The sequence below is a fragment of the Notamacropus eugenii genome, chromosome 5 (genome assembly GCF_028372415.1).
Source record: "Notamacropus eugenii isolate mMacEug1 chromosome 5, mMacEug1.pri_v2, whole genome shotgun sequence".
NCBI classification, from domain to species: domain Eukaryota; kingdom Metazoa; phylum Chordata; class Mammalia; order Diprotodontia; family Macropodidae; genus Notamacropus; species Notamacropus eugenii.
In genome coordinates, this window is record NC_092876.1 from 240,718,919 (window position 1) to 240,745,364 (window position 26,446).

At 38.6% G+C, this 26,446-nt stretch overlaps 1 protein-coding gene across 5 annotated transcripts in view; it reads right to left on the reverse strand.

Annotated features, from left to right (window-relative positions):
* The window catches only part of PDE11A (phosphodiesterase 11A), a 571,707-nt gene that overhangs the window by 112,201 nt on the left and 433,060 nt on the right, over positions 1-26,446 (reverse strand). For all 5 annotated transcript variants that reach the window (XM_072612423.1, XM_072612422.1, XM_072612427.1 and 2 more), the window contains 2 exons: positions 8,912-9,058; positions 8,672-8,779 (listed from right to left, as the gene is read on the reverse strand). In XM_072612423.1, the coding sequence (XP_072468524.1) occupies positions 8,672-8,779; positions 8,912-9,058 (255 nt within the window). The remainder of the gene's footprint in view (positions 1-8,671; positions 8,780-8,911; positions 9,059-26,446) is intronic.

Sequence of the window (26,446 nt, forward strand, 5' to 3'; positions counted from 1 at the left end):
AAGTAGTACTTGAATTCGCATCTTCCTGATTCCAAAGTTAACCCTTCATCCACTACCTCATGTTGCCTCAAGAAATCAGGTTAAGGCATGCAAGTTAGGATGTGAATCACAATGTTTGTCTCTATCACTTATTATAGTACTTGGAACATAGTCAGACAGTCAACAAGCATTTATTAAGTGCCTTCTATGTATCAGGCACTGTACTAAGTGATGGGGATACATAGAAAGGCAAAAATATGGTTTCTGCTTTCAAAGCGAATTACTGATTGATTGTTATGCCTTTAATGATCACTTTCTTACAAATATTATAGTCATGAACTATTTTCAAGTCAAATTGTTTAATTGCCCCTTTGAAAAGATACATATTTAATTAACTTTTCTCACCTAATGTCTTCCACACCTATCCTTTTATTGACTTGATACCTATAAAAAGAACTATTCAACAGAAAGAAGAGAGAACACAAAGCAAAGGAAGGATAAGGAGTATAATTTTTAAAAAGAGAGGTAGTTCTGTGTTTTATGACATAGGTCCTGCCCGCAGAGCGGATCCTGAACCATGATGAACATGCACTGATTCCATTTTTGCCTCCCTTATGCACTTCTCACTGACTTTGTCGAGAGAGTTCTAGACTTGGAGTCAGGAAGACTTGGCTTCCAATGCTACCTCAGACTCTAATTAGCTGTGTGATCCCATGAAAATCACTTAAATCTGGACCCCAATTTACTTATCTGTAAAATGGGGATAATAACAGCATCCACTCCATATAATTGTTGTGAGGAACAAATGATGTAAAGCATGAAAAGTGCTTTGGAAATCTTAAAGAATTACATGTTATTGTTACTATTGGCCATTATAATTACTTACATAATCATTAAATGTCTCCTTAATCTTAAACTCCATGAAGTCAGCGATCATGTCATGTTGTGCAGGTAGTAGGTTTTTAGTATATGTTTCAGTTGAATTGATTTGAAATTCGGCTCCAAATAGGTTTGAATGTCATGAAGCTGGGCTCCCATTAGTAGCTGCTGTTTCTCACATACAATACTCAGCCGCTCATCTACCTGCCTGAAGTGTATTTCCTCCTTACCTCCAAGTTCTGGAATCCTGTACTTCAGGATTCAGCTCAAGCAACATCTTCTACACAAAGCCTTCTCTTATCCCCCCCACTTCTAGGGTCCCTACCTAATTTACTTTGTCTTTATTCTATAGGTACTTATATAGGTATCTATTGTCTCTCCTGATGGAATGAATGTATATTTGAAGTCAACGTTAATTTCATCATTGGTTTTGTATGCCCAACACTTAGTTCAATGCCTAGAACATAGCAGGCATTTAATAAACGTTTGTCAATTGATTGTTTGATAAAGATGCCATAGTCAAGTGTTGATCTACGTATAGGTCTTCTTCAACCACAGAGTACTGAACTGCAGCGAAAGTCAAGGGAAGATTCAGCTGAGTTATAAAAGGGCCAAAGTTTGAATGAGGAAGAATGTATTCAGCCCTCTATCTGATTTGTGAAACTCCACGCTAAGAATATGTGTGCATTAGTACTTCCACAGCATAACAGCAGCACCTTTTGTCCAAGTGTATTTAGGAACTTGGTTCACATTTCTCTTCATGATAAATCACCAGTGGTCAGAATGAAATCCAGAGCACCTTTTCTTAACCACGGATAACTTGACTACTTGGGTTCTGTCCCCAGTGTAGTAAACACTAATTGTGCACAACAAGAGCGTATGACCTGTAAAAAGGGCTAGGTAGAGCAGGAGTTTCAGGTCTTTGAAACACTACCCCTAATTTATATGTCTTTACTGAAATGAAAATAAGACCTTTGAAAACGAAATCAATTATAACATTGGGAAAGCGATCTCCCACCTTGACATCATTTAGGGTGCTAAGTTTTAGCTTACCAAAAGTCTCACAAACGAGTTGTAAAGCATCTAAAATAGGGTGCTGATAATGGAAAACTGAGGCTGTGATAAATGTTCCATTGCCTACTGCTGAATCTCACTGACCTGAAGGATTCAGCCGGCATCATAAAACACAAAAGGGAAGATTAAGCAGTTTACCAACACCGTAAAAATCTCAAGAATAAATTCACTTTAATCAAAAATCCTATATTGTAAAAAGACTGTTGCTATTCCTGTGACTGCAAACACATTTCATTAAAAAACAGTGTCTATGAGCAGGAGTATCTACTTTACCCATAATGCTGGCTGTGATTATGTTTATACACTTTTAAAATTTACATGTACAGAGAAAAAAATACCTAGCCCTGGATGGTGGTGCAGGAGAATTTATTTTCACTAGAAAGTGAATGACCCATAACTCATGAGTGGCAGAGCTTAAAGTGAGTTATGGAGGTCATTCTCTCGTGTGAGGAAATGAATTGGATTATTCCTCTTCCCAATAGTACCAGTTTGGTTATTAGTACGCCAGGTTCTTAATTATGAGCTGCTTTGATTTTTTTGTGTTCTGCTTTTTTTTTTTTTTAAATAAACACTGATATGGGTACTATCTGTTAGAAGGACATAGTCAAACTGCTACCTTGAGGTCTGGTCAAACAGAATGGAGATGGACAGAAGCTTTGAGCATATGAAAGGGCACTAGCATTAAATCTAGTTTTAAAATATATTCCAAATTGACTGCCCACATGGTAGATGGATTACATGATGTTGGTAGATAGATAATTAAGGATAATCACTTATTCGGTTTCCTAATCTTATGAATCCTTCCCTTTGGGTTATACTGTAAAATGTAATACGCAAATATGAAAATTAAAGGATACAGCAAACTACCTTGTAGAACAATTATAGTATTCCGATGTTTGATTTTTAAGTCAGCTCTTGCTAGTTATTTGCTTTTGCATCACTCAAAATTAGAATATATGAAAATTGAGGTGTAATAGATATTATTATGTCAGTAATAATAAAAAATCATCGTTATTGTTGACACTACTGACACAGACATAGAAAAGAACAAAATCTCTAGATCTATTTTTGTTTTTATCTTAGGTTTTTTTCTGACAAAAAAATTAGGACTCATTGTTGATTCAAACAATATTTTACATGGAAACGCAAGCACTTCTGAAAAATTTTCCTTGACTACTTCTTGCTCCAATTTATTTCCTACTGGGAATAACTTGAGGGAGAAAATTTTACAACAAAAAATCAAAGACTTTCACGAAAAATGTAGGCAGCTGACAAATATGTGCATTATCTTCAGATTTGTGAATGGGCTGGATTTTTCTCCCTAAATGTCCTTTCTGCTCCCTCCTTTGAATTATCAATAAACCTTGTGGCTTATCTCTGAAAATAACCTTGTTGACAACACAAATATGAACTTAAACATGTTCTATCCACATATGAGATTTAAGAAGCCCACTGTAAATGTCAGGGGGTGTCCAGGTGTTTGCTGTGATACCTGCTTATTATTACTGCTCAACGGCAATCCCCCACTGGAGCCGCTTTGGCAGTCCTGCTATAAATTTTAATGTGATCGTGAGCTCTTCTCTTTTCGTATCCAGTGAATTCTGCAAGATCATAATATTCTATATGAACCCTATCTGAACTTTCCTGTGATACAGAGAAAGAACATGATTCCTAGTGGTGATAGATGTTCATCATTTTACGGCTTTGTGCTGGACACTGGGCACCATGGTTCCCTGTGTGATATTACCCGAAACGGAGTCCGCTCATTCAATTAACCTTTATTGAGCAGTTACAGGGTGCAAGGCATGGCATGAGGCTCTAATGAGCACATCCTTAGGATGGTGTTCTGAGGAAAGAATACTGATTCTTAAGGCAAGATTCTTCTGGAGAAATTGTCAGTGACATCCTCTAACTCCCCGCTCCATCTCCCCCCGACCCTCCCATGTCACTGAATATATAACTGCTCTTCTCACGATTTTCTCTTGTTAAAATACTGGGAACAAACAATATAGCAGTTTTCAATTTCTTCTGAAAATTAAGAAAATCAGAATAAGTGCCCTTGGACTTCAGGGTTTTTTTTGCAATGTGGAAACTTAGACTCTAAAATATTTTTCTCTATGCACTTAGCAAATTTGAATCCCCTCAAATGTCCATTAAAAGCAAAGGACAGGTATTGTAACCTCTGCCTTATAGATCTGAAAATTCAAGCTGAGAAAGATGGAGTGACTTATTTAGTCAATGGCCTGGGTCATTGGCAGGCCAGATTCCTACCATTCTACGTTGAATTGCTTATCCTATAATGGAGCTTTTATTTTCAGGGGAATGTATATTGCTTCTGTTATCTGCATAAAGTTCATGGGTCTGGGGCATCATCAGCTTGAGTACTTTGGAGAACACAATTCTGATTCAGCACTAATGTTTACTGTCTCTGTGTTTTGAATAACCCCAGAGAGCTCAGGTAAGGAAGTAAATCCCTTATGTCGACTTTGCTGGTAATGCAGAATCCACTATACAAATTCACTAATGCAAATAGGGAAGCAGAATCCTATATAGGCTTTGCCTGTTCAGCAGTCAACTGCGCACAAATACTAGTGCGAATATAGCAAAGCCACCACCTTTATACATTTCCCATTCCCAGAAACAATGGAGTTTGGAAGGAAACAATACTGCAGCCAGAGATGTCAGGTTAAAAAGGCCAGACAGTCCATGCTAACAACAGCAAATGAGTATGTGAAAATGTATCCACTTCTGCCAGGAAACAGACCCAGTCTTGATGAGAAGGGCTGATTTTTAGGCAGACTGGCTTTGATGGTATCCCCTTTAAAAATAAATCTTTCCTCCTCCCTTCCCCACCCCCACTCTAACCCTTCCTCTTTATCATCCGCCCCAGAGGAAGAGGTTTAATGCCTCTCATTTTCAAGGTAGCTAGAAGAGAAATTTAGCCTTGGAGTGCCACCTAGAGGAAAAGTCAGCTCACAAAAGCACAGTCCCCAGATGGGTCACGTGCTTCTATTGTGACATTTTTCAGCCGACTGGAGAATTCCATTCCAAACCCATCATAAGGCTTGGGAAGGGCAGATGGGGACAGCTCAGGAGAAGGAAAATGGGAGGATCATTTTACAGCGCTGGGAAAGGCCCTAACTATGCTAGAGGGTGCGCTGGAGGGAAGGATCCTGCATTAGGGTCTCTATTTCCGAAATAAGGTCATTAGTGTGAGTTCTTTTTTAAAAAAAAATTATTTTATTTGCATTCAGTCTTTAATTATTTCCCTAGTTCATTCAGCCTTTGTTAGTTCCATATGAAGCAGGAGGGTGGCACGGACAGCCCCACTCTGCTCTCTCTATGGGCTGATCCACTCACCTCACCAGCACCCACACTGGCAAGTCACATAACAGTTGCCTAGTCAGAAGCTTCTTGTTCATTGCAGATTGATTTGTTGCAGACCATGTTTTCTATCCTGTAAAGTGGTGTGTGTGTGTGTGTGTGTGTGTGTGTGTGTGTGTGTGTGTGTGTGTGTGTGTGTGTGTGTGTGTGTGTGAATCTCCTCCACTCCAACAATGCCCCTCAGTGCCCAACAGTACTGCTTGGCTATCAAACTCATTCTGGCATTCTCCAGATCAGAGGAAAAGACTTCATGGCCTAGCTTTAGCCCAGAAAAAGGTTGTGGGAAAACAGATTGATTTCTTAATGATGTGCCCCTTTGATTTAGAATGTCTCCCTTCTTTCTTTCTCTAAGACTATGTAGGCCAGAGGAAGGAAGTTCTAGATCAAGGCTCCTTCACAAACCCAGCATTGTGGTAGGGGAAGGGAGTGAGGGTAGACCTTGGGAAGTACTTCCTGTCAATAGCACCTAGCACAGAACTACTTAAATAACAATGCCACTAAAAATATTTTGAATATTTAATGGAGTTGCAGCCTGGGTATGGGTGTGTGAGTGTGTGTGTGTGTGTGTGTGAGCGCGCATGCGCGTGTGATCAAGAAAAGACAATTGAGTTGGCAGGGACCTCCCTTTCTTTTGCTCCCACCCTCGGTATTTGCGTGTCCCAGAAAGACAATCATGCAGTAGATAGCACCACAAGTATTTCATGTGTAGGAAACCATGTCTATCCTGGAGTGGGCTCTTTAATTGAAATGTATTCTGAAAGATCATATGATGGTGTTTTATGAGTTACTCTGCCCAGAGCTGTCTTTTCTGTCCTCATGTGGCAGAGGTGTGGAGAGGTGGATTCTGCTTCTGGGTGAACCAATATGAAAACCTCCTTCGCATTTAGTGGATCTGCATTAAGGATGGTGAATATGAAATCATCTCATAGAATAAGAACTACCTTGTTTCTTTAATCCCTCCCTCCATTTCTCAAAGAGTACCAAGTTCCATCTCCCCAGTAGAATTGAAGTTTGGTAAAGCAAGCACTATTTTTCATTTTGCCCTTGTATCCCCAGTGTGCCTAGAACAATGCTTTGCACATGGTGGCCACTTCATGAATGCTTTTGTGTTGAACTGGAAAGTTATGGTAATTAACACTGGAGAAGAATTTCTTTTTTATTTTTCTAAAAAAAGGCTTTCTTTTTTTTCTAGAAAGGTCATATGAGGTCTATTTTAATTGCTCTTATCATCAATTCCTATTATTGTCTTTCCTTTCTCCATCAATGGACAAAGTCCTTGATACCCATAGACTTAAATGATTCTGTAAGATCATGGGGACCCTCAAAATAAAAATAATTTATTAAACACATGTTAATTCATCCTAGGTGCTGAAAAGGATTTTTTAAAAGTGTGACATGGTATCTGAACACACACACACATACAACCACACACAGACACACAATTCTTCCTAATGCTGCCAAGTTATAATTTATAAAAGTAAAGGCCAAGGAAAAGACCTCTATTCATTCAAAAAACTCTTCTACTTTAGTAACTCAAAGACTCTTCCTCTTCAATGAAAGATGCCATCTTATTTTGCAGGCATTGTGAATTTGGGGTCCACAAACTTGTTTTTAAAATATTTTAATAGTTATATTTCAATATAATTAGTTTCCTTTGTAAGCATTTTGTTCATTTAAAACTATTATCCTGAGAAGAGGTTCGTAGGCTTGGCCAAACTGTCAAAGGAATGTTAGACTCAGGAATGCTGAAGAAACCCTGATTGAGATAAGTCTCTATATACCACTGTATAGGAAATGCCTGAAGACATCTAGTTTGTTGGTCTAATTTGCTTCCATGAACCTCAAAGAATTTGGATTCAATATTATTTGTTGTCCTCAAGGCACTTTCATGAATTTTAGTGATCTGGACTGACATTCGGTCATATGTAATACTTCCATATGTGTGCCAGTATGTCAACTAGCATGAACAGTTAGTTAGGTGACACAGTGGTTAGATTGCTGGGTTTGAAGTTAGGAAACTCATCTTCCTGGGCTCAAATGTGGTCTCAGACACTTACTAGCTGTGTGACTCTGGCCAAGTCACTTACCCCTGTTTGCCTCAGTTTCCTTCTCTGTAAAATGAGCTGGAGAAGGAAAAGACATATCGCTATAGTATCTGTGCCAAGAAAACTCCCAAAATGGGTCATGAAGAGTCAGACACAATTGAAATGACTGAATAACAAGTCAACTAGCAATGCTTAGTTGCTTACTATGGGTCAGGTTCTGTGCAAAGTGTTGGGAAGTCAAGCCTTTATCTGTACTAAAGACAAACAAGTATCTTTGTATTCCCAGAGTTTCACTTCTCTGATTATGCAATCTGGATATCAAGGATGTGGATAGGATTGCTTATTTCTTTTTATTTTTAAGAATGATCCTTCCTAGGAGCCCCTTCTTTCAGAGTGTCAAAGGTCTTCCACAAAATACCAGTAGACCAAAGAGAGGCCAACTTATTCCAGCCAACAAATGTTTTACTTGTCGGCATTCTACTTCAAGTGGGATTGGCCAAAATAAGCATTTGGGTTTTCCCCTCCCAGAAAATGGATTCTATTAGAAGAGTTTATTTCTGTCATTGCGGTAAAGCATTACTTCAAGTATACAGAATTCCAACTGTTATCTCTGGTCAGATGTTATTTGCATCTAGAGTCAGGCAACTTCCCCTGCCTCTCCCCCCACCCCCCCAGGTGAATCTCTATGCCAGAGCAGAAGACCCAACAGCTGATCCCACCTAACATTTATCTGCCAGGAATGTGGACTACTCCCCTTTTTACCTTCCGTAACCTTTTAAAGTAAGCGTTCAATGGAATTTCTCTGTATTAAAAATGTGTTCTACAGTAAATATAGCCTTTCTAATACAACCTTAGAATCCTTGGTCAATTATTTATCTGTTGTACTATTCATCCTCATGTCTCAGTTAGACAGAAAGACAGAAGAGACACACACACAGAGAAAGAGATAGAAACAGAGAATGGGACAGGGACAGAAAGAGTAAATTGAAAGCTTGTGCTTCTTTTTCAAAGAACTATTTTTACAGGATGAAATTTTACCAAGAAGCTTTTAAACAATTATTCTAAGACTGAAACCTAATCATTTTGTCCTTTTCATCATGGCAGTAATTTCATGGTTGCTAAAGTTTGGAAAATTTTTCCAGAATATGTGGTGCTAGAACCATGTACTCCAGGCCTTAGAACATGTGGATTTTGGTGAAGAGAAATATATGTCATAATAAGTAGTGGGGAACAGAAATAATGAAGGGAAAAGAATTTTGGTGGTTGAGACAGAAAAGTCAGGTTCTTCTGTTGTAGCAGAATACACTCACGGTTAGCATCGCAAACATAAGCTGGCACACATTGAAAGCATGTCTCCAGTTGTGGTACAGTACCATTCGATAATTCTTTCTCACTGTCAGAAGCCACCTACATAGTGTCTGAAATGAGAAGGCAAAGATTTGCATCAGATCAATGGCTCATGGCCTTATTGGACCAACCTGGCTCAAATAAGAAGCAGAGGCAGGATGGGGTGGGGATAGGGAAGTCCGCAAAGGAAAGAAGTGACTTACCTCATAGTCAATTTTAAATTTCTGCACCATCCCCAGCTCCATGAACATTCGCAGAGCAGCAGTGATCATGGCATCAACATCAAGGGAAAAGTCATCAAAATGTATGTCATCAATGGCAAGCTCTGAGACTAGAGGGATGTTGGCCGCCTAGGAAAGGAGACATAAGTCAGTGCAAGTTCCACAGACATCCCAAGCTTGGTGTCTTGCTCTCATCCAGGACTTATCAGAAGTGTCATATAAATCAAGCCTGACCTGCACTTACACCCTGATACAGCTAAACTTTAAGCAATAAATGTCTTTTGTTTTTGAAGTGCAAATGCCCCAAGCAAATGAAAGAGAGACAGAGGGACAGAGAGAGACAGAGAGCAACAGAGACAGAGACAGACAGAGACACAGAAACAGAGACAGACACAGAGAGAAACAGATAAGACAGAAATACAGAGACACAGACATTCAGACTCACACAGAAAGAAAAACAGAAGAGAGACAGAGATAAGGAGACAAAGACCAAAAGAGGCAGAGATAGAAAGACATAGGCACAAGGAAAGACAGACATAGAGAGACAGATATGGACAGACACACAGAGAAAAAAGGGAGAAAGAGGGAGAGGAGAGGAGAGGAGAGGGAAGAAGAAGGAAGAAGAAGACGGAGGAGGAGGGGAGAGAGAGAGAGAGAGAGAGAGAGAGAGAGAGAGGAAAAAAGCTAATCTGAAGATAAAATATACTCACTAGAGCTTGTATGCAGAATTTAGAATACTGAGCTGTCTAGTTTACAGCAACAGCAGTAATACAATATATTCTCATGCAGATTACAGTACTCTAAATGCAAGAAACATCTGGACAGCCAGCAGCTGTGAATTTTAATTGTTACTATTTAGAAAATCTAGGTGAAAATACACCACTTTGCAGCATTCCTTGTATCTTTTAGATGTACAAGTGCTCTTTCTTATATATTTACTGTATATTCAGTGGGATGAAAAAGGTCATACCATACATCTCTAGTAGCAAGGGTTTTCTTCAATGGAAGGGATTGGAGAATCAGTGTATGTTTTTATTTTTCTTTCTTTCATTTTAGGAACAAATAGCAATATAAGTCTGCTTTATCCTATGATAAACATAGTACCATAATTATAATATTGATCATAAATAACACTGGCTAACATTTATATAACCTATGTAAATATACATGGCTACATATATATGTATTCATAATTGCACTTGATTTGATTCTCATAACATCCCTGAGAAGTAGGTTTTATTATTATCTGCACTTTACAGATGAGGAAACTCAGAGTGAAAAATGTTAAGCATCTTGCCCCAGATCACACAACTATAAAGTATCTGACCTAGGATTAGATCTCAGGTCTGCCTCATATGTGGTGTTATCAAAATATCCATATTGAACTACTGTAAACTAGTTGCCCCATAGAATCTGTGTGATATTTAAAGAAAAAAAAAGAACTTTTAGGAAATCCCTTTATATTAGATTCCCTTTGGTACTATCGCATCATGCATCCTGATGTGCTACTGAGTCAGATATTCCTTTCAAGCTGTGAATAATGAAGGTTCTTTTGTAAACTTAAACCTTTTTGGGAGGTGGGGGTGGTCTACCCCTGAGTTTATTGATGTTTATGCCTTACAGAGATAAAAATACATAGGAAATCATTTATACTCTGGAAGTAATCTGTCTGATCCATTCAACCTATTTCTGGTCACTCAGGATCTTGAGATGCATTTCTAGAAGCATATAATCCAGAACAAGATAGGTAATAGCCATGGTGAACTTTGCCCTAATCATATTGCATCAAGGGTATTGTGTATAGTTCTGGGTACCACATTTCAGAAAGGAAGATGATGACATTAGTAAGCTGGACTGTGTTCTGAAGGGAACAACCAAGATGATGAAGGAGCTAGAAACCATCCTGAAGAGGGTCATTGAAGAGAGCAGTCACTTTTAGATTGCAGGGGTGAAGTAATCAGAAAATAATTTATGCAAGAGATAAAACCTGAGCTAGGGATCATTATAAATATCTAAATTAGATAAAGGGAAAAACAACAACAAGGAACAGAATAGTTGGCCTCAGATACTTGTAGGAATGTCTCCAATGAAAAGGGATTAGAAATTTTGAAAAATAATTTGTTGTAGATTATAAGATTGAGAATCACTGACAGAAGAGAGAGGATTATAGATGTAGAAATGAATCTTTTCATAAGTGGGTTGGAAAACATGACCACTGAGGTCCCCCTACAACTTGAAGACAAAGTTCTGTGATTCTTTGACTTCATAGGAAGGCAAATTTCAGTTTAATATAATTAAAAACTCAATAATAAGAGCTGCGCAGATGTAGAATGAGTTGCCTCAGAAGGTAATAGTAATATAAACAGTACAGGTTCTGTGGAGCAACTGATTTATAGTTATTTAATTATATAGTTCTTTATACTCATTATCTCGTTTAAGTTACTGAGCTCCTTGTCACTAGAGGTCCCCAAATTGAGGCTAGATGATCACCGTCAGGGATGTTTCAGCAGCAGAATCCTGCCTAGGTATAGGCTAAACTAGATGGCTGGTGAGGTCTCTTCTAAATCTGAGGTTCTATCATTTCTATCCCTCTTAAAGGTAGGAGAACTAGATGAGAGTAGTGTCATTGAAGGGGAGGGAGAAGAGAGTATCAAGGAGTGGTCATAAGTGTCCCATGCTCCAAAAAAGGTCAAGAAGGATGAATGCTGAGAAAAAGGCCATTGACAAGTAGTCATGAATGACTTTGGAGAGAAGCAGTTGGCACAAACTTCAAAGGAGGAAAAGATTGTTGAGTGATCTTGGCAGCTCTAGGGACTGGAAATAGTGGTGGAGAGCACTTCGGTGCTGAAAGTTTCTTCCTCTTGGTCAAAGTAAGTTTTGTGATGTGGTCTCCACTGTTTTCTCTTCCTTCTACCATTCATTTGCAGTGTCCCAAGGACATCTTCTCTTTTTTCTTTACCCTGACTCAGTTATCACTTTCTCTTCCTTTAAGTCTTTAAAATATTTTTCATTTTTAATTTATGGAATAAAACAAGCATTTCCATAACAGTATAATAAAAAAGATGATTGCGCATGAAACTGCAAACTTTTTATATATAACTTGTTATTCCTTTTAAATATATAATAAAGTTATCATGTAAATTTCTTTCTCTCTCCCAGATGGTTACCATTAGACACAAATATGTGTGCATATGTATACATATATGTATATATATATGTAAAATCATTCTATACATACTTCTATGTGTCAGTTCTTTCTCTGGGTACAGATAGAGTCTTCCTTCATATGTCCTTTTTAGCTAATTTAGATATTTATAATGGTCCCTAGCTCAGGTCTTATCTCTTGCATAAATTATTTTCTGATCACTTCACCCCTCCAATCTAAAAGTGACTGCTCTCTTCAAATTTCTCATGACATGTGCCCCATCATTTATACAAATTATATTCTAACTTGTATTATAGCTATTTTTAAGCTGCATCCCCCACACTAGATTATAAAATCCTTGAGAATGAGTGCTAGGTCAATTTTCATCACTGTAGTCTATACACACAGCATAAATGCATTGTATATACTATTTAAATATTGTGGAATAATAATAAAATGTGTGTGCTACTGTTTGTTAAAATGTGAACTTTAGTTAGTATCCATAGAAGGGAAGAAGGATAACAATTTAAAAAATTCTGGCTATGTTTATTTTATTTTCAAGACCTCCCTAGAAAATGTCAATACATAAAAAGTATTAGGGCATATAAGTATCCCAGGTTCAGCATGGCATAGTGAGGAACAGTAAGGCACAATGGAAGGAAGGGGAGATTTGAAGTTGGAAGACGTAAGTTTAAGTCTCCTCAAGATCTCAAGTTGTTTATCAGACACTTGGCTTAACTAATGCTTTTGTGGTGAAATGTAAGGGCTATCAGCAGGGCAACTGGATGACACAGTGAATGATGGAGCACTGGATCTGGAGTCAGGAAGATCCGAGTTCAAATTTGGCCTCAGATACTAGCTGTGTTTGCCCCCATTTCTCCATTTAGCACAGTGCCTGGCATGTGATAGGTGCTATATAAATATCTATTCCCTTCTCCCTGCTATGCCGTTAAGTGTTGAAGAGGAGCCTCTCTCACAAAGCAAAACATACTTTTAAATTTAATATCCATCATTAACACGTTCTCTATCACTTTTTAAAGTCTAGACAATTAGGAAAACATTCAATCAATTTCTGATTTGTAGTGTTTGCAAATTTCTGAAAATTTAACAATTGGCTTTCAGGGAGCCCTCTAGCACACTCATGGACATAATGCCTATAAAATGTTTTGAAACCATTTAAGGGCTATTATAAATGTTAGTTGCTTGTAATTTGCCAAAATTAAAATAAAGCTGGAAATCTTTTCAAGAAGTTCCTAACAAAATACAATGAATCTAATTCAATACACATTCATTAAGTACTTACTACATGCAAGACACTATGCTTAACACTGAGGGTATAAGTACAGAAATGAAAACTGGTCTCTGCCCTCAAGAAGGTTACTGTCTATTGGGAGGAACAATAATAAATATGTGCATTATAATTTGAGAAGGGAGAGGGTATTACCAACTAAAGGAATTGGGAATAGTTTCCCTTATGAAGGGGCATATGAGTAGAGCATTGAGGAAGGCTAGGGATTCTGTGAGATGGGGTTGAGGAAGTAGCTAATTCCAGGCATTCAGAACAGATTCATTAAAGGCATGGGGGGTGGGGGGTGGGGAAGACGGATGACTGAGTTTGAGAAACCCATAAGTAGGATATTTTGGCTGGAATATAATGTCTAAAAAAAAAAAATTTTGATTTAAGCCTAGAGAGAAAGGTAGGCTGGAGTCTATTTATAAAGGGCTTTAAATGCCAGGTGGAGATGTTTGTATTTTATCTCCAAGGTAATAGGGAGTCACCAAAGGTTCTTGAACAATGGAGTGACATGGATAGGCTTGTGCTTTAGGACAATTATTTTGGCAGTTGTGAAAAGGATAGTTTGGAATAGGGAGTAACAGAAAACCCAAAATTCAAATAGGAAACTGTTACAGTAATCTCGGTGAGAAGTAATGAATGGAAAAGGTTTAAATTGGTGATGTTGACTAAGTTACATCTTTACCCTGGCCCTCTTTGTCCAGTGTAAATCCAAAGTTTAGATGCAATAATGATGAGAATACATGTATTATAGTTTCCCAAGTTGGACTTGTCCTGTAGAATATTCATGGGGCATTCGATGTTGGCATTATAAATTCCCCACATTTCAAAAGCACTAAATTCTCTTAATTATCTTAAAAATTAAAGAATATAGGCATTTTTTCATTATGAAATGTTAATGGAAAGGAAATAAGAACATTAGGTTGAAAAATGTGAGATGACCTCTGGTTCACCAAGACCCATCCTTATTGATCTTTCCTTTTTTTTTTTAATAGGTTGATTGATCCAAGGTTAAATCACTCTAGTCTGTATATCACCCTAGGTACCACTGCAAATCCCTGGTGGTTCTTATAGGTGCCAAGAAAGCCTTGGTTGGTTCAGTAATGACAAACTATTTTTCAGGTTTTTTGAGGTTAAGGAAGAGTTTTCCTTTATACATACTACAGCCTTTTGCAAGGATTTGGGAACAATTTCCTCTAAGAATGTGTTAAGGATTGTGCATGTCCTAGAGAAGTAGGATGATAAAGAAGATGGTTAGAATGCTCTTCTGGGGACTTGGAAACAAAGGCGCTGTAGAACATACTTACTGTTGCCAAGTACACTATTATAATAGAGATAAGTGCTTTCCATCTCTCCTGACAAACAGAGAAAGTGATAACACTATCCAAATCTATAATTACTTGAGCTATAGGATATTAACAAAACAAATCAAAGTCAATTTCTCCTAGTGTCAGTCTTATACTTTTAAATATTTATAAGAAGCCACATCTCTAAATCAAAGAGGAGTGCCACAATCCAAAATAACTACTGAATTAATAGCCAGGAAATAACATTTGGATAAAAGAACCATTTACTTTACTGCAGCAATAAAGGAAAACACAGAATTATGAGTCCTGGAGCTAATTTGAATAATGTTCAAGAAGTGGGACTCCAGATAGAGGCAATGGTTAGCTGGGAGCACCTCCTGTCCTCTGACTTCTCCAGTTCTTTGTTTGGGTAGTAACTGTTAAGTGCTTATCAAAGAGACTCATAAAACTGCCTCCTTTTAAATGGAAAAGGTGGCTTTATAAGAGGCCATAAAGAATGTTAAAATACAATCAGTGATTATTTGATATGTGAATATTCCCATTTGTATAGCTGAGGAAATGTGATGAAACAACAGCTTGTATAGCAAAAGAACCAGAGAAATTAAAAGTGAAAATCTATTTTTTTGTACCCCCAGCCCATTCACCTGGCTTATTGTTTGATGAGGTGATGTGGCTGCTGGGAATTCTGTGAGAAGGGGGTTTACCATACGTACCTCTACTTTCTCTCCTCTGACTTTCTTCTTAACCACCTACAAACTGGCTTTCAACCTTATCTTTCCACCAAATCTGCTCTTTGCAAAGTTATCATTGATCTCATAATTGCCCAATCCATTTCTCAATTTTCCTCATTTCTCAATCTTCTTGACTTCTCTGTAGTTTCTGACACCATTGATCACCTCTCCTCCTTGATTGTCTCTTCTCTAGGTTTTCAGGACACCATCCTTACCTGGTTCTCTTCCTACATATCTGACAGCTCTTTCTCTCTTTGCTTTGCTGGATCCTCTTTCAGATCACACCCTCTAACCTTAGGTGTCTGTCCTAAACCCTCTTCTCTTCTCCCTTTATATTACTTCACGTGGTGATTTTTTTTTTTCAGTTTCCATGGACATGATATTTATAAACTGACAATTCTCAGATTTACTTGTCCTGTCCCAACTTCCTGCTGACCTCCAGTCTTACATCTCCTATTGCCTTTCAGGCATCTTGAACTAGATATCTAGTAGACATCAGTAAGTCCAAAACAGAAATCATTAACTTTCCCCCTAAATTCTCCTCTCCAAAAACCTCACAGCACCATTTCCCCAGGTTTATAAGCCTGGGAAACAACCTGTCATCCTTGTTTCCTTCATATCTCTCTCTCCATATCCAATCTGTTGCCAAAGCCTACTTATTTCAACTTTGTGACATCGCTTAAATGTACTTCGTACTCTCCTCTGATACTGCCACCACCCTGGTACAGGCCCTCATCACCTCATACTTGGACTATTGCAGTAGCCTGCTGGTTGGTCTGCCTGTTTCAAGTCACTCCTCATTCCAATCCATCTGCTATTCAGCTGTCAGAGTGATTTTCATGAAGCACAGATCTGACCCTCCCCCCACTCAGTAAACTCCAGTGGTTCCCTATAGCTTCCAAGATCAATTACTAAATCCTCAGTTGGACATTCGAAGAACTTCATAAGCTAGTCACCCATATCCTTCCAGTCTTCTTACCCCTTACTCTTCAAGATGTACTCTGACGCAGTGACACCGGCCTTCTCACTTCTCTGAATAAGTCACTCCATCTTTCAGCTCAGAACATTTTTTCTGGCTATTTCTCATTTCTAAAATTTTTTCCTTCCTTATCTCCATCTCCTGCATTTCCTGGATTGCTTCAAGTCTCTACTAAAATCCTATCTTCTACAGGAAGCCTTTCCCAATGCTTCTTTATTCTAGTGCCTTTCCTCTTTTAATTATTTCCTATTTATCCTGTATAGAGCTTGTTTGTACACATTTGTTTGTGTCTCCTTCTTAGATTATAAGCTCCTTGGGGGAAGGGACTGTCTTGTGCCACTTTTTGTATCCTCAACACTTAGCACAGTGCCTGACACAGAAAAGGTGCTTATTAAATGCTTCTTGACTCACTAATTCCCAGAGAAATATTTCCAGAGGCAGTTAGATAATAGTGAGCAAGGGGCAATGTATAACCCAAGGTACCAAGTCAAAAGGACAGTTAGGTCTGCCTGGGCCTGGAGTTAGGAAGACTAATCTTCTTCATCCAAATCTGGTCTCAGATCCTTACTAACCGTGTAACCCTGGGCAAATCAATTAACCCTGTTTGCTTCTGTTTCCTCCTCTGTAAAATGAGCTGGAGAAGGAAATGGCAAACCACTCCGTATCTTTGATGGGGTACAGACTATGGGAACCTCCTTGAACTACTCTTCTTGAATCTTCCCATTTGATCTGGCAGTCTCTGGAGGTCCATTATCACTATGCCCAAATCTCTGTTATAATTCCTACCCTTGATCCTATCAAGATCCTCCCTAAATTTGCTCTTTATTTACCCCAGGGTGCTGTCATTCCCATTACAACCATCCCTGGAAACCCCAGACTACTAGACCACCCCCAGATCCCTCCCACACTCTTTCTGTATTTAAGTTCCATCTCACCTCCATGAAGGCGCTCAGTTTCAATCCAGCTCCAATTCTGTCTAGCTGAGATTCTATCTGACCCACTTGTCAATATAAACATCACAAATGGTTAGGCTCCTTAGGAGTCAACCCAATATAGTGAACCATTAATAAACTTTGATTTACTTTGGCTGAAAGAAGGCTTGAATTGAATTCATTCAGCAGGACACGGTATGTCGGTATATTTGGGGTCCCCAGTACCTCAATGTCTTTGTCAAGAAAATCTCAAAAGGGGTCAAGAAGAATCAGACATGACAGGAATGACTTAACAGCAAAACCAGGGCCAAAGATCGTTGTGCCTGGAGGAAACTCACAAGTCTATTTTATAGAATCCAGAATTTGGGCAGCCTTTTTCAAATTCCTTCTGATGCATTGTTAAACCACTTAGTGTGGGCTCTTAACCCAGAAATGGCTCTAGAATAAATCCAGCTTCCCAGAATTCCTGCAGATTTGGACCAACTTGTGACCAGATCAATACCTCTAAGGATATCTGGAAAAATAACCTGGCTGGCACAAGAGTTAGGACATCCTTCAGGCCACTCAGTTTGGATCATGCTTTACTGTACCATCACTTACACAGCCTAGAATTAACCTACAGAACATACATAGGAAATATGCATCATCCCTTGCAGTAGCTAATATAATATGATGGTATGAGTGGACCTACCAAGTTGTGCGGCAACTGGGAGTAGGATAAATCAGGGAAGTAAGTATCCTCTTTATATGGCAGTCCACAGTGACATAGCTGTATTCATTGGGCAGGACTAGTTCACCCTCCTTGACACACACACCAAACAACTTCTTTTAAATGACAGCATTACCAGCTCACGGATGAGAATTTTCTAGTTTCTACCACTCCCATAAATCTTATTTTTTTTAAACCAAGCTTCTTAACACCCAGATTAGTTTGCAAGGAAGGGCACAGTCCCTTTTCCCTGTCCCCCTTAAATAGCACTTCACCTTTCTTAGGTGTCTACTAAACAGTTTTCTAGAAGAGGTACAATAACAGATAAGGGGGAAAAGTGAAAGGTCTTTTATGCTCAGTTCTAAGCATAGTATAAAAAACTAGGTCTAGCTCTTTCTTAGCCCCTAATCACTCTCATTAGTTGACCCTCTTGTGTCTCCTAGAGCTGGTTCTAGGATCAACCTATAGCAACCCACTAGACGTTATCTGAGATCTAATCTCAGTACTGATACTTTTCTACTTGGGTGACCTGAGGCAAGCTATTTAACCTTTCTCAGCCTCAGTTTCCTTATCTATCAAGTGAGAGGATGACCTTGCAGGTCTCTTCAAGACCTATGATCCTAAGACCTCACTGCAATTAGAATTTGCTAATAATAGCTGATTCCTGTTCAGTCTTATTTGCCCACAATGGCTAAGCCAATGGGAAACACCACTCCCTTGGAGAAACGCTAAGATGTCAGAATCCTGGGACCTTTATGCCTAGACATGAGAGACATGAATTATTAGGACAAAATTTGATGGTGAAACTAGAGGAGAAAAACAGGCTTGCCATCTCAAAATGCTGTTCTGGACCCCACACATGTTGCACCCAATATGTATCTAGGGACTTTCCAGAACAACTTTCCTGTAGATGCAGATATTGATCCATTCATATGTTGCTGGTCCCTTTGAATGCCACATAATGTGTCTGATTGACTGGGCACTCTAAGTAAGCCTGAAAAAGCAACATAAGCCAACTCTGTGTTCTAGGAAGTTAAAATTATTTTCAGCTCAAGTTGCTCTAATACATTTCTTTTTTCATTTCAGTTTGGCCACTTTATTTGACCTCCAGTCTTACTGACCTTCTGAGATTCTTCCTGCATTCTCAAGGCACCCAGCCTGAGGAATTTCCCCAAAATACCCAGTATTAGAAGGAGAGTAACAGTCACCATGAGAACCTGCTTCCTGACAACTAGGGATAAACTGAGACAGAAATTATCTCTTGTGTCTGGGAAGGCAGATTTTGGTTAAAGTGAATGGGTAAATCTGTTATGAAGTCCCCAAATCCAGGAATCCTGGAAGATCCCTGATGACCCTGGAAGTAGTAAGGTGGGCCATTATGATTCAGTTTTCTGCAGTTCCCCATGAGGGCTACTGACAAGAAGCTGAGAAAAGATAAGAAACCATGGATTCTTCCTTACGTATCCATCCACACCAGGAGGGACGGTTTCCTCACCTCTACAAGAGTTTCTTAGGGACTCATTTACCTCTCCATCTGGGGTATTGTGTACAAGCCAAAGCCAAGCAGTTGGCAAAACCAAAGGAGGTTTTTAGCTCTCCTAGCATCGACTTCCTTAAGTCTTGGACCAGAAACTTTTGGTCCAAAAAGATAGCATCTTTCTCTAGCACCTTCCTTTATCCATCATCCCACATGCCTCTTCTTTACTCCTTCTGCATGGATTTTGTCAACACTGAGTCTAGCTAACTGGATGAGAATTTTTTTTTTTTTATCTTTCTTCTATTCCCCCAAGAATGTTCACTTCAAAGCTTTAGGGCTCTCCACCTGACAAGCATGCCACCTTATTTTCTTTCTTGGTAATCATGGGGATTTAGTCTCTTGAAATCTGCTTCACTCTAGTCAGAAACTAGACTGGAGTATATGTATATATTTTCAAATATGGGGTATAATGTAAAGAAATATGAACATTGACACTAGTCAACAAACACACTAAGTCTGGCTCCCTCTCTGACTAATAATGGCCCATTTTCTTGTTAATCTTCTAACTTGATTCTAAGGAAGTCAAAGGGTATGTCCTGATACTTTCTCCTAAATGCACAATCTCTGTTATTAATCAATTAGTGATGAGCCTCCACCTCAGTTTACAAATAAATTGAAGCATCCCCCTTTTCCATGAGCTTTTATTCCGCTCTCTCTAAATCTCAAAACCTCTGGCCTCATCAACTGTTACTGCTTACTGCTCCTGCAGTTTATTACAGGAGAAAATAATAAAATGAAGGCATAAATAGCTATTTACAATGTATTGGAGTGAATAAAGTTCACAGCCAGAGTCACCTCTGCGCTCTTTAAAAGCAGAAGAGTGACACTTGCTCCTCCACGTGAGAAACATGGTTCTCTGTGAATGGTAATTGGAGTTGGTCAGGAATTCTCTTTATAATATCTCTTCAAAATAAAAATTGTAAAAAATGTTCTCAATCCCCCCCCCGCCTTTTTAGAGTCTTTCTCCTTGACAGTTAACTTACTCAGGCCTACAGGAAAGAATTTCTCTCAATTCTTTCTCTCTGTGTCTCTTTCTCTCACTATGATTGCTGCCTTACTCTAGATGACAGCTAAGCTGCCACAGCCCCAAGATCCTCTTCCCTCTTAAAGATAAAATAATGGTAGCCTTAGTCTCTGAGGGGCAGCTAGGTGGTACAGTGCACAGAGCACTGGGTCTGGAGTCAGGAAGACTCATCTTCCTGAGTTCAAAATGTCTGTCCTCAGACACTTACTGGCTATATTACCCATGGCAAGTCACTTAACCCTGTTTACTTCAGTTTTCTTATCTGTAAAATAAGCTGGAGAAGGAATGGCAAACCACTCCAGCGTCTTTGCCAAGAAAACCCCAAAAAAAGGTCAAGAAGAGTTTGACATGACTGAAAAACATACTCTCTAAGGGAGGGGCCAAGTGAAGTTGGTGTAACCTTGGTTTTCAGGGTATATCTACCTTCCCGGCCCCCCAAATAATCTCTAAAACACACTTAGATTATCAACAGCAGTTGGTTGTAGTTTAAAAGTAGCTTTTCCATCAGTGCCTCTACACATCCTAGGCCACAACCTAGCACTTAGTTGCATATGATCTTGTATTGTTCTCTAGTCTTTTATTTTTTAATGGACAGGGATTGTTTACAAAGTAAATTTACAAGATAAATTAGAAAGGAATTTGGATTACTAGACAGAGGCAGTATGGCACAATGGAGTTATGGAATTTAGAACTTGGCTCTTCCACTTATCATCTGAACGGTTTCAGGCAAGTCAATTAACTTCTCTTGGCCTCAGTTTCCTCATTTGTAAAATGATCAGGTTAGACTAGATGACCTCTAAACTCCCTTCCACCTCTAATTCTCCAATCCTATGATCCTACTAAGTCATAAATGTGTTGCAATCTGCTTTGAAAAAGAGAGTTCCCACACCAGGAACTTCCTCTACTGAGGAAATTATAAATCCTTTGGTATTTGTGTATTTATAGCACAATAACTCTGTAATTCCTACAAATATTGTATTAATGTTTGCAAATTAATAATTTAAATAATGTTAATTTTAAATTACTTAATTAAAAAATTAATATTTCATTAGGCACATCTGTTAGTAACAATGCAAAGTAGATCAGTTGTGGCTTTGCAAAGACTTAATCTACCATGACTATTCTGATAGAGAAATAGTTTCTATTTGAGTCCCATGGTGGCAGATGCAGGAACAAATCACAGTAAACCTATAGTGCAAGCTCACCATGTGTTATCCTGATGGGCCCTATGTAACTGACAGAGCTATTGTTCAATTTGATTGGGCATATGTGAGTCATATCTCTCTGGTATGAAGACCTCAGGATCTCTCCTGGCTTTTGATTCCAGATATTCCTTTTATATGTATGCTTTTGATTATCTATTTCATGCCTCCTTGTGAATGACCTCCACCTACCTCTATCCTGAATCTGAGTGATCCTCCATGGATTTTCAGAATTAGTCTGCTTAGTGGCCATGGACCTTGCTTATTCTTGAATATTAAGTAGAGATGCCAAAAATTAAACCTGAGTTCTCTAAAGTACAAATCCAGACATATTGCCTCATTCTTTTGTGGGAGACATGTACATCTGTATATTCATCCATATATATAAAATAAATGCAAGGTTTTTTGGTTGTTTAGTCATTTCAGTTGTATCTGACTCTTTGTGCTTCATTTGGGGTTTTCTTGGCAAACTGGAGTGATTTCCATTTCTTTCTCCAGCTCATTTTACAGAAAAGGAACTGAGACAAACAGGGTTAAGTGACTCGCCCAGGGTCACACAGCTGGTAAGTGTCTGAGGTCAGATTTGAACTCATGAAGACAGTCTCCTTGACTCTAGAACCAGTGCTCTATCAGTACACCATCTAGCTGTCAACAAAGGCAAGGTAATTTTGGTAATATGGGGGCAGTGGATAGAGTGCTGGGCCTGGAGACAGGAAGACCTGAGGTCAAATTCAGGCTCAGACACTTACCAACTGTGTGACCCTGGGCAAGTCATTTAACCCTGTTGGCCTCAGTTTCCTCATCTGTAAAATGAACTGGAGAAGGAAATGGCAAACTACTGCAGTTTTTTTGCCAAGAAAACCCCAAATGGGGCACAAAGAATCAGACATGACTGAAATGACTGAAGGACAACAATTTTGAAGAGCAGCAGGAACAATTAAGAAAATGTGATCTTCCATTTAATTGTCAATCAAAACCTTTGTCTCCAGCAAAGCTTATTGTTACACTGACAAGTAAAAGTCAGCATAATGGGGGCTCATTCTTTGGTTTGAAGAAAATTCTGACCCATAAAGTACATAGAAGGTGGGGTAAGTTAGGCACTATGGAGTGTGGAAGAATGTGGATTCTACATAAATGTGAGAAATTATTTTAAATCAAGGTCATAATGTCTATATATTGGGTAGCCCACATGTACGTTACCAAAAAAACCCAAGTGTTTCACATCTCTCTGAATAATCCTTAAGAATGACCCACCTTGTGTTTTGGGTCAGAGTTTTGAGCAGGAGGAAGCAAAGAGGAGAAGTCTCCTTCCTTCCACATATTTTCCCATGATTTCTCTAAACAACATGAGAAACAAGTATTTATATTCTTTTACTCATAGATCTAGTGAATATTTATATTGGTTTGTGCCATAAAAACCACACACAGTATTTTTTTTTGAAAAAAAAAAAAGGTTTGCACTCTAAAAGCTGAATAAAGCAATCACTTGTAGTGAAGAAATAATCTGTCACCAAAGCAACAGGTCACCTCTGCTAGTCTCCTCAAAGACATTTCTTTGTCTAAAACTGTACCTAGATTCATACTTATTCTGATAGAGGCAGAGAAGTGTTTCTGAGCATATACATACATGCACACAGAAGAAAATCACAAAACAATTACCCATTTTTTTTTGTTTGTTTTTAAATCTTCAGTTTTAATCAGGAATTTCATTAACCTTCCTAGATACACATTTTACCAGATTTTCCTCAAATACTATTTGAAAATATTGATGATCCTCTATGTATATGTATATATATAAATATTTGTGTGTATGCACCAAGTTACTAGTTTATAGAATTTGTAGGCAAGCACATCTATGAATGGTCAGATGTGAATCTTCTTACATATGACAGGAGGAGGTTTGGATGAGGTGGTTTTTAATGTCTCTTTGAAATCTAATAGTCTATAAATCTGTTATATGAAATGTGCACGTACCAAAATATTTCTTACAAAAGCACAGTAAACTCCTGAAGGTCATTCAAACCATTAGGGTCTTGTTATTACAGTATAAAATTTGTTATCTTAAAAACTGAATGTTTAATTCTCAATGGGATCAGTATAGGGCCTTGGAATCAGTAATTCAATTGACTAGCATTTATTAAGTTTACCGAGTGCCAGGCACTATGCTAAGTGCTAGGAATAAAAATACAAGTAGAAAGACATCCCATGCCCTAAAAAACAAACAAACAAACAAACAAACATAAAAGGAAGGTGAAAGCAGGTGAGTGGAAGGGGTACCCCAGGGGGTATGGTAGAGACAGCCTAGAAAGCAGCCTGTAGAGAAAGAAATTCCTGGCCTAGATGACTTTCATAAAACGGAGACTCTGGTCAAATAAGAGACAATTACAAGAAGTGATTATAAGAAGCCAGTTTCTACACAACTATGATTAATACGTTTACGATTAGAAAGGAAGTGTTTGAATGGGAAAAAAGCTTTTTATTAAATATATTTGATAAGCCTTTGGTATCCAAGATATATAAACAATTACCGTACATGTCTCCATCTATCTGTTTACCTGTCTATATGTATACATGGATAGACAGACAGACAGATAGATAGAAGTATATATGTAAAACCAAAAGCAATTCCTCCATAAATAAGTGGTCAAAAGTCATCAAAAGACATGAGCAAATAATTCTTAAGAGAATTGCAAACTGTTAGCAACCATATGAAAGAAGGCTTCAAATCACTACTAATAAGAGAAATAAAAATCAAAACAATTCTGAGGTTTCATCTCACACTCTGCCAACTGTCAAGGATGACAAAAAAATGAGAATAGTCAATGCTGGAAGGGCTGTGGGAAGACAGGCACACTAAGGGTGTAGCTGATGGAGTTGTGAATCAGCATTTGGAAAGCCATTTGTGTTGGGACTGGAAGCTCAATTCCGTGTGGACAGTCTCGGGCAGGTAAAAGTGGGACTTCTAAATCTTAGAGTCTTACAAGGCCCTCCATGAACAGCGGGGGTTCGAGAAGGTCAGACCGAGCTAGCTCGGCTAGCTCGGGTATTTCTGCCTCTCCCCCGGAGATACCTGATGGGTGGAGTCTCCCTGCCCTCGAGGTCGTCCCGGATTGGAGCACACCTAGTTACCTAACAGCACGGTATTGAGATGCAAACTGTGTGGCTGAAGATTAAGTAGGACTGAGGAAGCCTAAAAGCTCTCTTAGCACGTGTGGAGCCAAAGAGAAAAGTAGGGCTCCGCTTCTTTTCTTTCCTCTCTCCCCTCCCCCTCTCTCCCCGCTTGTACTTCTACTTCCAATCCCTTAAGCTTAGCCTCCTTAGGAAATTTCCTCCTAAAGAAGACCCCCTGCACTTGTAACCGAAACCCTGTAATAAAGCTCAACCCCTGTTTGACTCTGGAACGTCCTTTCTCTCATACGTGCATCCGGCGTGGCCAGCCGAAGACCTCGGGAGGTGAGGTAAGAAAGACTCGGGTAGCCCAATACAGGCCTCTAGGCTTGGCACATTTGGAAAAATGCAAGCAAAATATACATTCACTTTGAACTAAAGATTACCTTGATAGACTTATACTACATGGAAGCCATTCATAAGGAAAAAGTCTCCATGGGCACAAAAATATAACCGTACTTTTTGTGACAGCAATCACATCCATTGGGAAATGGCTAAAGAAATTTTGGCACATGAATATAATGGAATGCTACCGTACTGTGAGAAATTATGAAGGTAAGGAATATAAGGAGCATGGAATGATCTATATGAACTGATGCAGAGTGAAGTCAGCAAAGACAAGAAAATGATAAACGATGACTACAAGAATGTAAACGAAAAGAACATCCATAAAAAGTCCAATGTTGCAAAATTATAGAGAACAAACAGTTGGAAAAAGAAATATAAGAAGACATTCTTATCTTATCCCTTTGGAGAGGTGAGAGGCTTACAAGTGTTGTACATAATTTCAGACTTTTTTGATGAACTTATTTGATGAAGTTATTCTGATTCTTTTTCTTTTTTCTTTTTTTTGTCTTTAAGAAATAGTATTTTTATATAGGATGGCTGTCTAGGAAGGGGAAGGGAAGGGATACTGGGTACAATTATGGTGATATAAAAATGCTCCAGTAAAAACTCACTTTCAAAAAATAGAGGTTCTAAGAGGAATCATCCAATCAAAGGGAAAAGCTACAGGGTCTGAGAGTCCTTTCAATGTGTGAATTCCAGGGCTGGAGTGAGGCTTCAGCATGAAGAGCATAGTGGAGAACATCTGTAGGGGAGCCTGGAGATGAAACCTATTTATGTACTTTTTTGTGAAATGCATTGTGTTAATACTGGTTTTCTTTAATATCATTATCAAATATCCTGTGATCAAACAATATAGCACTTATAAAGTATTTAGAACTGTTCCTGTCATGTAGTATGTGCATAATAAATGCCTATTCCTTACCTCTCCTCATAAAGTGCTAGACTTGAGAGTCAGTTAGAGCTGGGTTCTTATTCAGTGTGTAGTGGTTTTGTGACCGTAATCTGGTCACTTAATCTTTCTGATCATTAGTTTCACGGTCTCTAAAGTGGGGATGAAAATACCTGTAGCATCTACCTCTGCAAGTTATTATGAAGCTTTGACGACATAAAGAATGTAAAGCACTTGGCAGACTTGGAAGTG